The sequence below is a fragment of the Eutrema salsugineum genome, unplaced genomic scaffold (genome assembly GCF_000478725.1).
Source record: "Eutrema salsugineum unplaced genomic scaffold, Eutsalg1_0 scaffold_1, whole genome shotgun sequence".
Taxonomy (NCBI): domain Eukaryota; kingdom Viridiplantae; phylum Streptophyta; class Magnoliopsida; order Brassicales; family Brassicaceae; genus Eutrema; species Eutrema salsugineum.
In genome coordinates, this window is record NW_006256909.1 from 5,696,600 (window position 1) to 5,709,394 (window position 12,795).

At 36.9% G+C, this 12,795-nt stretch overlaps 2 protein-coding genes and 1 pseudogene across 5 annotated transcripts; all 3 read left to right on the top strand.

Annotated features, from left to right (window-relative positions):
- The first annotated feature begins 670 nt into the window (after positions 1 to 670).
- Positions 671 to 1,385, top strand: LOC18029548 (annotated as a pseudogene).
- A 592-nt stretch (positions 1,386 to 1,977) lies between these two features.
- LOC18029549 (probable WRKY transcription factor 20) lies at positions 1,978 to 5,639 on the top strand. Of its 4 annotated transcripts, none has more exons than XM_006413095.2 (6): positions 1,978 to 2,366; positions 3,465 to 3,614; positions 3,794 to 4,304; positions 4,402 to 4,552; positions 4,621 to 4,776; positions 4,995 to 5,639. In XM_006413095.2, the coding sequence occupies exons 1-6, from the start codon at positions 2,124 to 2,126 to the stop codon at positions 5,464 to 5,466; spliced, it is 1,683 nt and encodes a 560-aa protein (XP_006413158.1). In that variant the 5' UTR covers positions 1,978 to 2,123; the 3' UTR covers positions 5,467 to 5,639. The 4 variants fall into 4 exon arrangements, with proteins under 4 accessions (XP_006413158.1, XP_024005408.1, XP_024005405.1 ...); XM_024149640.1 differs by having other exon boundaries at positions 2,236 to 2,366; positions 3,469 to 3,614; XM_024149637.1 differs by lacking the exon at positions 1,978 to 2,366 and adding an exon at positions 2,407 to 3,349.
- A 1,827-nt stretch (positions 5,640 to 7,466) lies between these two features.
- On the top strand, positions 7,467 to 12,410 carry LOC18029550 (DNA ligase 1). The gene is made up of 12 exons (XM_006413096.2): positions 7,467 to 7,602; positions 8,447 to 9,552; positions 9,628 to 9,661; positions 9,790 to 9,872; positions 10,028 to 10,087; positions 10,164 to 10,274; positions 10,391 to 10,471; positions 10,554 to 10,637; positions 10,788 to 11,286; positions 11,492 to 11,592; positions 11,770 to 11,800; positions 11,901 to 12,410. The coding sequence occupies exons 2-12, from the start codon at positions 8,506 to 8,508 to the stop codon at positions 12,083 to 12,085; spliced, it is 2,316 nt and encodes a 771-aa protein (XP_006413159.1). The 5' UTR covers positions 7,467 to 7,602; positions 8,447 to 8,505; the 3' UTR covers positions 12,086 to 12,410.
- Positions 12,411 to 12,795: the final 385 nt, after the last annotated feature.

The window sequence follows — 12,795 nt, forward strand, 5'->3', positions numbered from 1 at the left end:
TACAAAAAAAAGGTTTTGATGACTATTATATGTAGTCTGATAATTTATGTTAGCATCGTCAAAATATGTATCCGACTTTAAACAGTACATGTTATTGATTAAAAAATATAATTTTATGTTTTAAAAAATTCTCTAATAATATCTGAGTGGACCAACTTGGATCCAGAATGTCACCATTATATATCCTAAATGGTATCCACGCAAATCGATCGAATACAATCACCCCACAATCCATTAATAGCTTAAATCTAACGGTAAAAAAAAATATTAGCTTATAATATTGGTTAATAATGGTAAAATTAGGTTAGTACCACGAAACAATAATATTATTTTTAATGAAAAAAAAAAAACGTAAACAATAAGCTGATTCTTCCCAATCAACTAACACCTTCGTGTCTTCGATTCCAAGTCTTGCGAAAGTCAAGACAAATGGGCCAAGTAATTTGACTCAAGGGCTTGGCTGAAGCCCATATAAACTGACAAATTAAATAGGGAATGGCCCAATATCACCTAAACCCACTTGTTGTATTTCACTCTACGGTTCCGATCAAGCTAGGGGTTTTTTTTTTTTTTTCGATTTCAGAGGTTTTTCTGTTGATGATTCTACACTTGGTGACTGTGATGTCGTCATCATATTCTCCTAGTTGTTGTCACCTCGTCGAGATTACAAATGAGCCACGAAGCTATGAAGTTTACAATTCGTCTTACTAAGCTACTCTCTCGTCTCTTTAAAAAACCCAAAAGAAGAAACAAACTCGCCTCCTGTCCCAACGAAGAGAAGAATAAGCTTCACCTAGTTCTTGACTTGGACCACACGCTTGTCCACACGGTTTTTGTTTCACAGCTCTCTCAAAAAGAAAAGTATATAATCGAAGAAGCTGATTCAAGGGTAGATCTGGAAGGTCGACAAAGGCCACCCAAACGAGTTAATCATAAAGCTACGGCCTTTTGTTCGTGAGTTTCTACAAGAAGCCAACAAGCTTTTCTCCATGCACGTTTACACAATGGGCTCTTCAGATTACGCTCAGACCGTGTTGACTTTGATTGATCCTAAGAAAGAGTATTTTGGAGATCGAGTGATAACTAATAAAGAAAGCCCTTTTGAGAAGACACTTGATCTCGTTGAGGCTGATAAGCGTCGTAGAGTGGTCATTGTGGATGATACGAGTGAGGTTTGGCCTGATCACAAGAGAAACTTGTTCAAGATTAGCAAGTATATATATTTTAGAGACGACTACGATCGGAAATCTTACGCGGAGGAGAAGAGAGATGAGAGCCGAAGCAACGGAGCATTGGTAAATGTTCTGAAATTCCTTAAAGATGTTCACAAAAGATTCGAAGACCAAGAGTTAGGTCCAAGAGACTTGAGGCTGCTGATACATTAGCATACAACGAATTTTTGAGTTTCAATTCAGCAAATCTGATGCTATGTTTGTTTTGCAATTTCTCAAGAGATCCTGAATTGTAAAGTAGGTTCAATCCACAATGTTATTTCACTCTTCACTTTTTCAGAAGCTACTTAGAGATTCGGATGTTTCTGGTTCCTTTCGACAACTCTAGCGTACGTACAAGCTCATACAACTCTCTACCAGACAAAATAAAACCTTTTTATGTCTCTTGATGGATAGAAGATCCCATAGCAAAGAGATCTTCTACTAAACCTTTTTTCTTCTTCATTGTTGTATCAATAGGATATTCGTATTTTATAAACATAAAATGGTGTGATTTAATTACCATAAACAAATCAAATAGTAGTTACTAGAAATTCAGCTCCATGAATCTATGATCTGAAATATTGTGACGAACGGTCCATCAGAATATGTTAAAACATAAATTAGTGGCCAATTTTTCTGTGAAAATAGTGAAATGTTTTTTTTTTAAAACAAAGCTCTGTTACTTATTTTTCTTGTTGCCATGCTAATGGAAAAATAAATATTAAAAAAAAGGGGCAAAAACAATGAAATGAAAACGCGGTCGCAAGTCAATTTCTTTCTTCCTTCACTGACACACACAAGAGCGAGAAAGCGAAGAGCAAAAAAGCTCTCAATCCGCCATAGCTGAGCTTCCCTTTTCCTTCCGTCATTCCTTCTACCATTGGAAAATCACCTTTAGATTTCCCTGAAATGAGCTCTGAAGCTAATGACCGGAAGAAGTTTCAAGTCGATTGCCCGGCGACGATAGATCCCACGGCAAGGCACGATTCAGCTGGAGGAGGAGGAGGAGGAGGCAGTGTTGCTGGAGGTGCGAGGTACAAGCTGATGTCACCGGCGAAGCTTCCGATCTCGAGGTCGACTGACATCACGGTTCCTCCTGGGATGAGTCCGACGTCGTTTTTGGAATCTCCTGTTTTCATAACCAACATCAAGGTTACTTATGCAGCAGCTTCTCTCTCTCTCTCACTCTTGCTCTTCTTCTCTTGTGGAAAATTTCACCTCATTTTGTGGTGTCAATTGAGAAATTAGGTTTTCTGATTGCATTTTTTTAGACCCAAAGGGATTTGTTTCTTCCGTGATTTTGGTCTGTGCCATGTTGCACTGTGTTCAAAATTGGATTTTGAAGTGGATTCAGCAAAAAACAGATTATTTTTATTGAGAATTCGTCCCACTTGTGTTTGCTTCAATTCCGATTCGGATCACTGTTCATATTGTGGTTTAAGTGGAGCTACGATTCTTCTAGTAGTGTCGTGCTTAGTGTGGGAGAATTTCTAGGGTTTTTTTAATTGGGTTCTGTAGTTTGGTGAAGATGCTTTCTGTTTGCCCACAAGGAAAAAACATTGGACTTAGGTTTTCATGTTTGCTTCTTAAATTCAACTACAAGTGCTTTAAAAAACTATGATATCTTTGCTTACGTTAAGGGACTTTGGCCCAGATTCTGATTCTTCACGTTACTATACTCTGCATTTGTGTCCGTTCAGATTGTTCTCTGGAATAAACCCCTTTCCTTTATATTGTTGATGATTAGTTTTTTTATTTAAAAGTCATCTTTCTCTTCATGCTTCTTTTCTTCACATTTTCGATCTTCCCTGTGTTTGGTGCTGCTCTTGTCTTTTTTCCACTCTTTATTAATTTTTCTTTTGGTAGCTTATATTAAAATTGAATGATTCCGTTGGTGAGAAAAAGTACCATTTTTATCATGTTCACCATCTAGAGCTATAGAGTAATCATTTCGTGAGCATTAGCTTAAATTATGTTTAAATATCTAAGTGACGAATACTAGGTTAAGTGATGCTCTGCTCAATTATCATATCCCTTGATTGAACAATTAATAATTTGTCCGTTTTGTTTTAGACAAGTGGTCATTTCATTCAGTTCACAAACCATCATCTCTATTGATAATGGATCAGGTTCAGGTTTCACAAAATCCTTGTCATCATCATCTTTCAGCATAAAATATTTTTGTTTATGTATGATATTTTATTCATGTTTCTGATAAAATTTGGGTATGTGAACTTTCTTTACTTCCAGCCAGAACCTTCACCTACTACTGGCTCTTTGTTCAAGCCCCGAGCAGTGCACATTAGCTCAAGTTCTTATACAGGAAGGGCATTCCATCAGAACACCTTCACCGAGCAAAAGTCCAGTGAATTTGAGTTCAGACCACCTGCATCCAATATGGTATTGTCTAAAGAAGTGCTTTTTGTAATGCTTTCGATGTTATGTACTGTTCAGAGAACGGAAAAAATCCGTACTCTAAACACTGGGTGAAATATCTTTTATGTCCACAACTTGTAGTAATTAACTTTCTTGTACACAGTTGAGGGTGGTGTTAACTAAATATCTTTATTGAATTCAAGGTTTATGCAGAGCTTGACAAGCATAAAAGTGAGCCACCAGTACAATTTCAAGGCCAGGGCCATGGATCCGCACACTCACCTTCTTCAATCAGTGAGGCTACAGCTTCCCCAAGTGATCTAAGCCGGCCAACTCCTCCTCGTCAGACTACACCAACGAACTCTGATATTCCTGCTGGATCTGAGCAAGATGAATCAGTCCAGACATCGCAAAATGACTCCAGAGGAAGTACGCCATCAATCTTGGCTGATGATGGTTACAATTGGAGAAAGTATGGGCAAAAGCATGTCAAAGGGAGTGAATTTCCCCGGAGCTATTACAAATGTACACATCCTAATTGTGAAGTGAAAAAGTTATTTGAAAGGTCTCATGATGGCCAAATCACTGATATTAGCTACAAGGGTACACATGACCATCCTAAACCTCAACCTGGTCGCCGAAACTCTGGTGGTCTTGGTATGCCTTCGCAAGAAGAAAAGCTAGACAAGTATCCTCCTTTGACTGGCCGAGATGGTAACCATATCTATAACTTGAGACAAGATTGCACTTACAACCCATGACAATATCTATAACTTCATCTGTTTCTTCTTCTCTTTATTTCTGCATACAGAAAAGGGCGTCTACAACTTGTCTCAAGCGATTGAGCAAACTGGTACCCCTGAAGTACCTCCTATGTCAGCAACTGACGATGGTGCGGAAGTTGCAATGTCTAATAAGAACAAAGATGATCCGGATGACGATGATCCATTTACGAAACGGAGGTATTAGAATTTAACAAAGGATTTAGGTGCTTGCTCTGAAACTATATGAGACTTTTAACTTTGTGCAGGAGGTTGGATGGGACCATGGAAATAACTCCACTTGTGAAACCTATCCGGGAGCCTCGGGTTGTTGTTCAAACTCTGAGTGAGGTTGACATACTGGATGATGGCTATAGGTGGCGTAAATATGGGCAGAAAGTCGTAAGGGGAAACCCAAATCCCAGGTCCGTACAACCACAAAACTTTTTACCCCAGCATAACTTGCAGTTCAAGATGGTAGCTAGAACAGTGTAGTATTTGCATTCAGGGGCTAGTTCTTTTGATTTGTGCATAGAGTTTTGATTCTCTTGGGAATGGAGTTTGGGATATGGAAGATAGTGATCTTAACAGGCTCAACGTAATGGAGATATTATGTTTCGTAATGTTCCTCGGGCTTTTGTAGGAGCTACTACAAATGCACAGCTGCTGGATGCCCAGTGAGAAAACACGTGGAGAGGGCATCACATGATCCAAAAGCTGTAATAACAACATACGAAGGCAAACACAACCACGATGTTCCTACTTCAAAGTCTAGCAGCAATCATGACATCCAGCCTCGGTTCAGACCAGAGGAAACAGACACCATCAGCCTCAATCTTGGTGTTGGAATCTCATCTGATGGACCTGACCACACTTCCAACGAGCGTCAGCACCAGAATCAACAACTCGTAAGCCAAACTCACCCAAATGGTGTCGGTTTCAGGTTTGCTCATGCAACTCCCATGTCATCCTACTATGCGAGCTTAAACGGTGGTATAAATCATTATGGCCCGAGAGAAACTCAGAACGAGACTCAAAATGGTGACATCTCGTCTTTGAACCATTCGTCTTACCCATATCCACACAACATAGGGAGAATACAATCGGGTCCTTAGAAGACAATGGAAGCAACAATATTGGATTCTTCTTAGGTTAGGAATGGAATGAGACCTTGTTCTATATTATTCCTATTTCTTTGTAGAGAGCTGATATTTGATTTAAACTATCTCCACCATACATATTTGTACGTGTCACCTGTTTTGAGTCCCAAAAATGTGTTGTAAAAAAACACATGAAGATGGTAATGCTTTTTTTTTTTTTAACAAGAAACATTAATATATTACGACTACAAACTATTTCTTCTTATGATTCCCTTTAACTAGCACAAAGCCACGGATTATAATCATGCATATGTGTTTTTGACTCGCTTCATGCAATTTTAGAAAATCGCAAAGTTTTTTTTAGTACTAGAAGAAGACCAGCGTGTACACTCGGGTTTGTATATTAAATATATTTTGTAACTCATATAAACAGTCTAAAATATTTATTTTATTAAAACAAAAACACATTTAGTGCTTGCATCCAAACATTCCTAAAGTTTTTTTATAATATTTTATTTTATTTTTATATTTAATTTCCGAAAATTAGTTATTAATTTAAATATTTTTAAATTTTCTAAAATTTAGGTCATCTTTAATTTAAATTTCAAATTATTAAAAATTTAATTAAATTTAGTTACAAAAATTTGCATTCAATTTAATTTAAATTCAAAAAATTCAAAAAAATTATAATTAAATTTTACTACGAAAATTTAGATAATAATTTTAATACTTTAAAATTTCTTAAATACAGGAGAGATTTAATTTCAAATTTTAAATTTAAATAATATTTTTATAAAATTCTTTCATCCGATGCCATCTAAAACATGAAAATCTGAAAAATATGTGCTCCTCATCAGCTTTTCGATTTGTGGATTTAATTACTGCAGCTAGATCCGATTAGAAATTTTGCCTTATTTGCCATCACCATCATATCTAATCTCTATAAAGCCTAATCTTTCCTAAAGTAAGGTTATATGTTGATTAAATATATTTTCTGAAATATAAGAAAGTAGTTAATCGTTTTGTATTCAATATTTTAGTTCACTTAGATCTCCTAAATGAATTTATGTTTTTAGGAATTTGATCAAAGATCGATGGAGTTTGACCATTTTTTTCTATTTCAAAACTGATGTGTCAAAATAATAGGAGCTGATGTGTCAAACTTGTGAGACACAACCCACTCTTTATATAATAGATTTGTCAATGTCATTCCACTTTAGATTTCACCTATTTTGATCACTCTTGTTTTAAATCAAACTTAAAGCTAAGGTTAATAAATTTTCATTTAACTTTCTTAATTGGAACTTTCATTTACTTAATTTTCTTAAATGTTACCCTTGTTTAGATATAGTTTTTTTTAATCAATTTGGTCAATCATATTAACTTCACTTCCATATAGGAAAGAACCAGAGAAGTAAAACAGACACAAGTAAAAATACAGTTCATTCATTAAAACGGGTATCACACGATTATTACTGGATAGTTTTTTATCGGCTATTATGTAACATTATTTTTAACACCTATTTTATTTATCAAACAATATCATATCCTAGAAAAATTACCAAAACACAATGGATTTTATCAAAAGTAACATTTTAAAACTAATACAAAAAATAAGATTTCAGTAATAGCTGACCAAATTTTAACATATAAGCTTTTGGTATGGCAGAAACATGAAAGCTTTTGGTCCTTTTTTCTGTAGTTTATATCTTCTTTTTTTTTGTCGCCTCTGTAGTTTATATCTTTAAATATTTGAAAGTTTAATTCTTAATAATATATAAAGGAGAGAATGCAAAAGATGAAAAAAAAAGGTGTATGGTTCGGCTCGCCACGTGTTTCGGAAGTTGGGCTAGTTCTAGTTCTACCGTCATCGATCCACGAGATGCATCAAACATGAAATCTGAACCGTTCATTAAGTCTCTTTAGACATCGGAAATGGACCGCGGATGCTTACTCCGACATCCGACGTGGCATTTAATTGTATTTAAAATCTGGTTTTGCGTCCGAATCCATTAATTTCTCTCTCCCAAAAACGCTACCAAAGAAAAAGCTATTTGTTCTGTTTCGGAAGGAAGAAAGGCAAAAAAAAAAAAAAGAGAAAAGTAAACAGAGGAGAGAAAAAACTCAGTCCCGAGTCTTGGGGATAGTGAGGTAAGATTCCAAAGTCTTGAGCTTTCGAACGCTGTAGATACTTAAAATCTTTGTGAGCTGTATCTTTCGAGCTTTGTTTGAATTCGCATGTTAATTTGGTTGGGTGTTTCTGTGTTTGTTAAAGCTGTGATGAGAAGTTAGGGTTTCTTATGCGCTTCTTTGATTTGCCAATTTCGATACTTTGAAAATTTATTGTCTTTTTCCTATCTGGTGCTGTTAATTTAGCGGAACAATGCACGATTTTGACGTTGATTGACTAATTTCGAGAGATTCAAGTGAAAAACAGATGTGTTTTGTCTGAATTTGTTTGGTGTAATCTTAAGACATTTCTCTGAGCTGCAGCGTTGTTTTTGGTTTGAGTTATCCATCTAGATCTTTGTTTTTCCAGAATGTATAGGAAGTTGACAAATTAATGATGAACCCTTTAGATTTGATGCCTTCCTTAAATATTTTTTATTTATTTATTTTGTTTGTATACTTTTAAATTCTCCACTTCCATATTCCATTTAACTCTTCTTCTTGTTCAGATCTAAATTTGGATTAAGATATAATTATGGAATACGCATGAGATCAAAATTGAATTTCGCGCACGGTTTCTTGGTGGATCTATTGTTGACCAGCCTCTTGTTTTGGTTAAAGTTTTAAATTTTGTTTACCTGAAGTTCAGTTTTTTTTTTTTGTTTTGCATACTTCATGCAAATGTTTCTTTGTGAGATTGAATTCCTTTTATGGTTACTTTCTGGGTCTGGCTTTAGTTCCGCAGGTGTTGAATTTGCTGATAGGCCTGAACATTAATTTGTGCTATCGCAGCGATTTTAATCCTCTTTACTGATTTCTTATGTAGCCTTTGATAACAACGAGAGGTGTTTTCAGTGGAAAAGATCTACTGAACTGTTTTGACAAATGGGGGAAGACGATTCAAAGGCAACCGTTGAGCCAACAGCAAGCAAGACTACTTCTCTTGAGAAGCCCTCAGAGGATTTGGCTGGAAAAAAGGAGGAGGAGAACGCTGGAAGTAAGGAAACACAAAAGCTTAAGGAGAAGGCTGAACCAGAGAAAATGGAGATAGATGCTGAGGTAAAGAAAGATGAAGAAAAAGGTGAGACGGAAGCTAAAGAGTTAGGGGGTAAGAAAAATGAAGACAATACCGAGACTGAGAAAATGGAAGAAGACCTTACGGTCACCAAAGACGAGGGACCAGCAGAGGCTACCAACATGGATGACGATGCAGATGGAAAGAAAGAGCAAACTGATGATGGTGTTTCTGGAGATGGTACAGTGGAAGATACTGTAATGAAGGAAAACAATGCCAAAGATGATGAAAAGCAAGAGACTAAAGAGACAATTGTTACTGAAGCAGACCACAAGAAAGCCGGGAAAGAATCTGAGGAGGATGTAAAACATGAAGGTGAAAAAGCAAATGGAACAAAAGATGGGGACCAAGGGACAGAAAGGGTTGAAAATGTGGAGAATGTGGATGAAAATAAAAAGGAGGAGAATGGGAAGGAGCAGAGTGAAGAGGATTTGGTTGAAGAAGGAAAAGAAGAGGGAGATAAGGAAGAAAATAAAACAGAGAACGTTGATGCGGCAAAGGCAAAGGTGGAAGATGTAGAAGAAGGAAGTGAGGATGAGAATGACAATGAAAATGTGGGGAGCAAACATGCAAAGGAAGATGAGAAAGAAGAGAGTAATGTTGATAAGGAAGATGAAAAAGCCGAGAGCGGTGCTGATAAGGAGATTGAAAAAGAAGAGAGCAAGAGTTCTAAAAAGCGTGGGAAAGGAAAGAGTTCTGGGGAAAAGGTTCGCGAGAAGACAAAAACTGAGGAAGAAAAAAAGGATGCAGAACCTAGGACTCCTTTCTCTGATCGCCCTGTGCGTGAGCGGAAATCTGTTGAGAGGCTTGTCGCATTGATTGATAGAGACTCTTCCAAAGAATTCCATATTGAAAAGGTTTGCCTATACTCTCCTGAGTTGAGTAGAACGTCGTCACTATATGTTTTCCTAATGATCTTTTGGATACTACAGGGGCAAGGTGTATATCTCAGAGATATTCCCAGTGGTATGTTTATGCTATTTGAATTAAAACTTAAAAATTCACGAGCAACAATTTTTTATTTTTTTTGGCTCCTTTTTGTTCATCTAATTTGCAGTTGAAATGAAATAGATAACTTGAATATTTCTCTGCAGTTGCTTCCAAAATTATGAGGAAAAAGTCTGATGAAACTTTGAAGCTGCTGCACCCAATTCTATTTGGTGGGAGGAGAGGGAAGGTGAGTGCTAATAGTCATAATTTTAGATTGTCAGTCACGGGCATACTTCTTGTGGTTTTTTTACCAGTGGTGTGGACTCAGGTGCTGCTACTCTTATGTTAGCAGCAAGTCTGCTAATCATGTTTATATGTAACTCATTCGTCTTGCTTTAACAGGCTACTCAGATCAAGACAAACATATTGGGCTTCTCTGGTTTCGTTTGGCATGGAAATGAGGTGTGCAACATCACCGATGAAGATTCTTTTACTTATGCTTTGGATTCGTATATAATTGTGTCTATTGTCTTTGCAGGAAAAGGCAAAGGAGAAAATAAAAGAAAAGCTTGAGAAGTGTATCAAAGACAAACTGTGGGAGTTTTGCGATGTGTTTGACATACATATTAGCAAGGCTACAACAAAGAAGGTCATCCATTAATTTCTAAGTTTGTTTATAAGGTTTTTTTTTTTTTTGCGTGAATAGATGGGCATCATGTGATAGTCAAATACGGCAACTTATTGTTGCATGTTTCATCAACACAGGAAGACATTATTACAAAACTGATTGAGTTTTTGGAGAAACCACATGTGAAAGGCGACGTTCCAGTTAGTGAGAAAGAGAAGGTATTTGATGTTGAGAACGTTGTTTATTTTAAAAACTAATTGTGCATCTTGCAATTCTCTTAAAGTATTTCGTTGAAAACAGTCAAGTAAGGGAGCAAAACGCAAGAGAACTCCCAAGCAAAGCTCACCTGCAGCTGGGAGTTCATCCTCCAAACGATCAGCAAAGGTATCCATGCATAACTAGAGCTGGAGGCTTGCTTGTTCATTACTCATAACTTTGAAGAGAATGTGTGTCTCAATGTTAACTGTCCAACACTGGTCCATATCTCTGGTCCTAGTACCCAATTTGATTATAATATTTGCATTGCCTTTGCAGAGCCAAAGAAAGTCTGAAGAAGGAACAAAGGCTGTCAAAAAGATTTTATCTCATTCTGATGATGAGTCTGAAGATGAGAAAGAGGAGGAAGAAGAAAAACAAGAGAAGGAGCAGAAAGCAGAAGATGAAGAGATTAAAGAGGAGGAGAATGACAATGGTATTCCTGATAAATCTGAGGATGAGGCACCTCAGCCTTCTGAAAGCGAGGAGAAGGATGAATCTGAGGAGCATTCTGAAGAAGAAACGAAAAAGAAGAAAGATGGTTCTAGCTTGTCAGCTGGGAAGAAAGAATCAGCAGGGAGAGCCAGAAACAAGAAAGCAGCGGTTGCAAAATCCAGTCCGCCAGAAAAAGTTACACAGAAGCGATCATCAGCAAAGCGAAAGAAAACAGATGATGACGATGATACAAGTCCAAAGGCGTCCTCTAAGAGGAAGAAGTCTGAAAAAGCTACCAAGGCCTCCTCGGCCCCTTCAAAGTCTGCATCAAAAGAGAAGCCAGGTTTGGTCATTATCCTGTTTTTGTTTATATTCCACTAAGATGATCGCTTAGGGTAGAATAAAGCATCTGTGACTGAGCGTAGGGTTTGTCAGATGCTTTCAACAATCTTATTTCTTGACGATTTTGGTTGCTGAAGCTTACCAATATTGCAGCCACTTATGTTTTCTGACACCATGTTTATTTGTGTTTGTGCCTATGCTAAAAGTAAAAAGGGCTGGAAGTGGGAAAGAAAAAACCAAAGGGCCTAGCGATAAAGTGCTGAAGAATGCAATCGTTAAGATCTTGAAAGGAGTGGACTTTAATACGGTGAGTAATTTCTCAACCTTTAATATTGGACACATGTAACTTATTTGCGGTGTGTGGATTAAAGCAAAAGTGGGTTTCTCCCGAACAAATTAATTGTTTGCTTGAAATATCTATTCAAACTACGAATCGTCTTCTATATCTAGATAACCTAATAAGAGCTATGTTGGTCTTCTGCAGGCTACATTCACGGACATCCTCAAACAACTTGGTATGAACATATTGCTTTCAGTCATATCTCTCTTCAGTGATTTCTGGTTTCATTCTGGTTATATATGTAATAAAAACACAATGTTTCACCCGTATTTCAGCTAAGGAGTTCGAAGAAGATCTCACCCCAAGAAAGTCATCTATAAAGGTGATGATCCAAACTGAGCTCACCAAATTAGCAGAAGAGGCTGATGAAGAAGAGGAAGAGGAGGAGAAGAAAGAAGAAGATGCAGAGAAGGAGAAAGCAGAAGGAGGGTCTGCTAGTGGTGCGGAGGTGAAAGCTTAAACTCCTCTCTGATCACATCGCACATACTGAGTTGCCTAATGCCTAGTAGTCATCTGGCAAATGTATAAGTTAAATCTGTGGATGTAATCTTTTGTTGTGTTGAGTCTGAGTTGCGCAAAGCAGCTTTACTTTTGGTAGAGACAAGAGAAAGAAGCTGCATAGCCAAAGGGTAGGTTGCTTGTATGTCTATACCATTTAACATAAAAGCCTCCTTGGATTGTCTTTTGATTTGTGAGGCTCCCTTTTCAGACATTGTCCAGCTTTCTTTAGTTTCCTTGTTCTGTTTGAAGAAGGCCTATGGTAATAATGAATAACTTGATTTATCTTTATTCCCTTTCTGCTTTGAATTTGTTATATTCATATAACAGAAAGATCTTATGCTCATTACGTACCCTTGGTCTTATAATTCTGGAAACATACGAAGGCAAATCCAATCTAAGAAATGCAGGAATTGGCTAGCCCTCAGTGAAGCATCAACACCAATAAAAACCAATAAAGAGAATGTGTTTTTACAGGACCAAAATCTACAGACCAAAAATAAAAAGAATCTGTTCTCTTCTACATCCCTTTTTGGAATACACAAAAAAAAAACAGAATCCAAAAGGATGTAAATGTTGCTGTTACACTCAGAATAAAGTGGAATTTCGGTTTAAGGACTAAACCGAAGTTAGTGTAACTGTAACGTTTAGCACGGAATATACTTTAGAGTT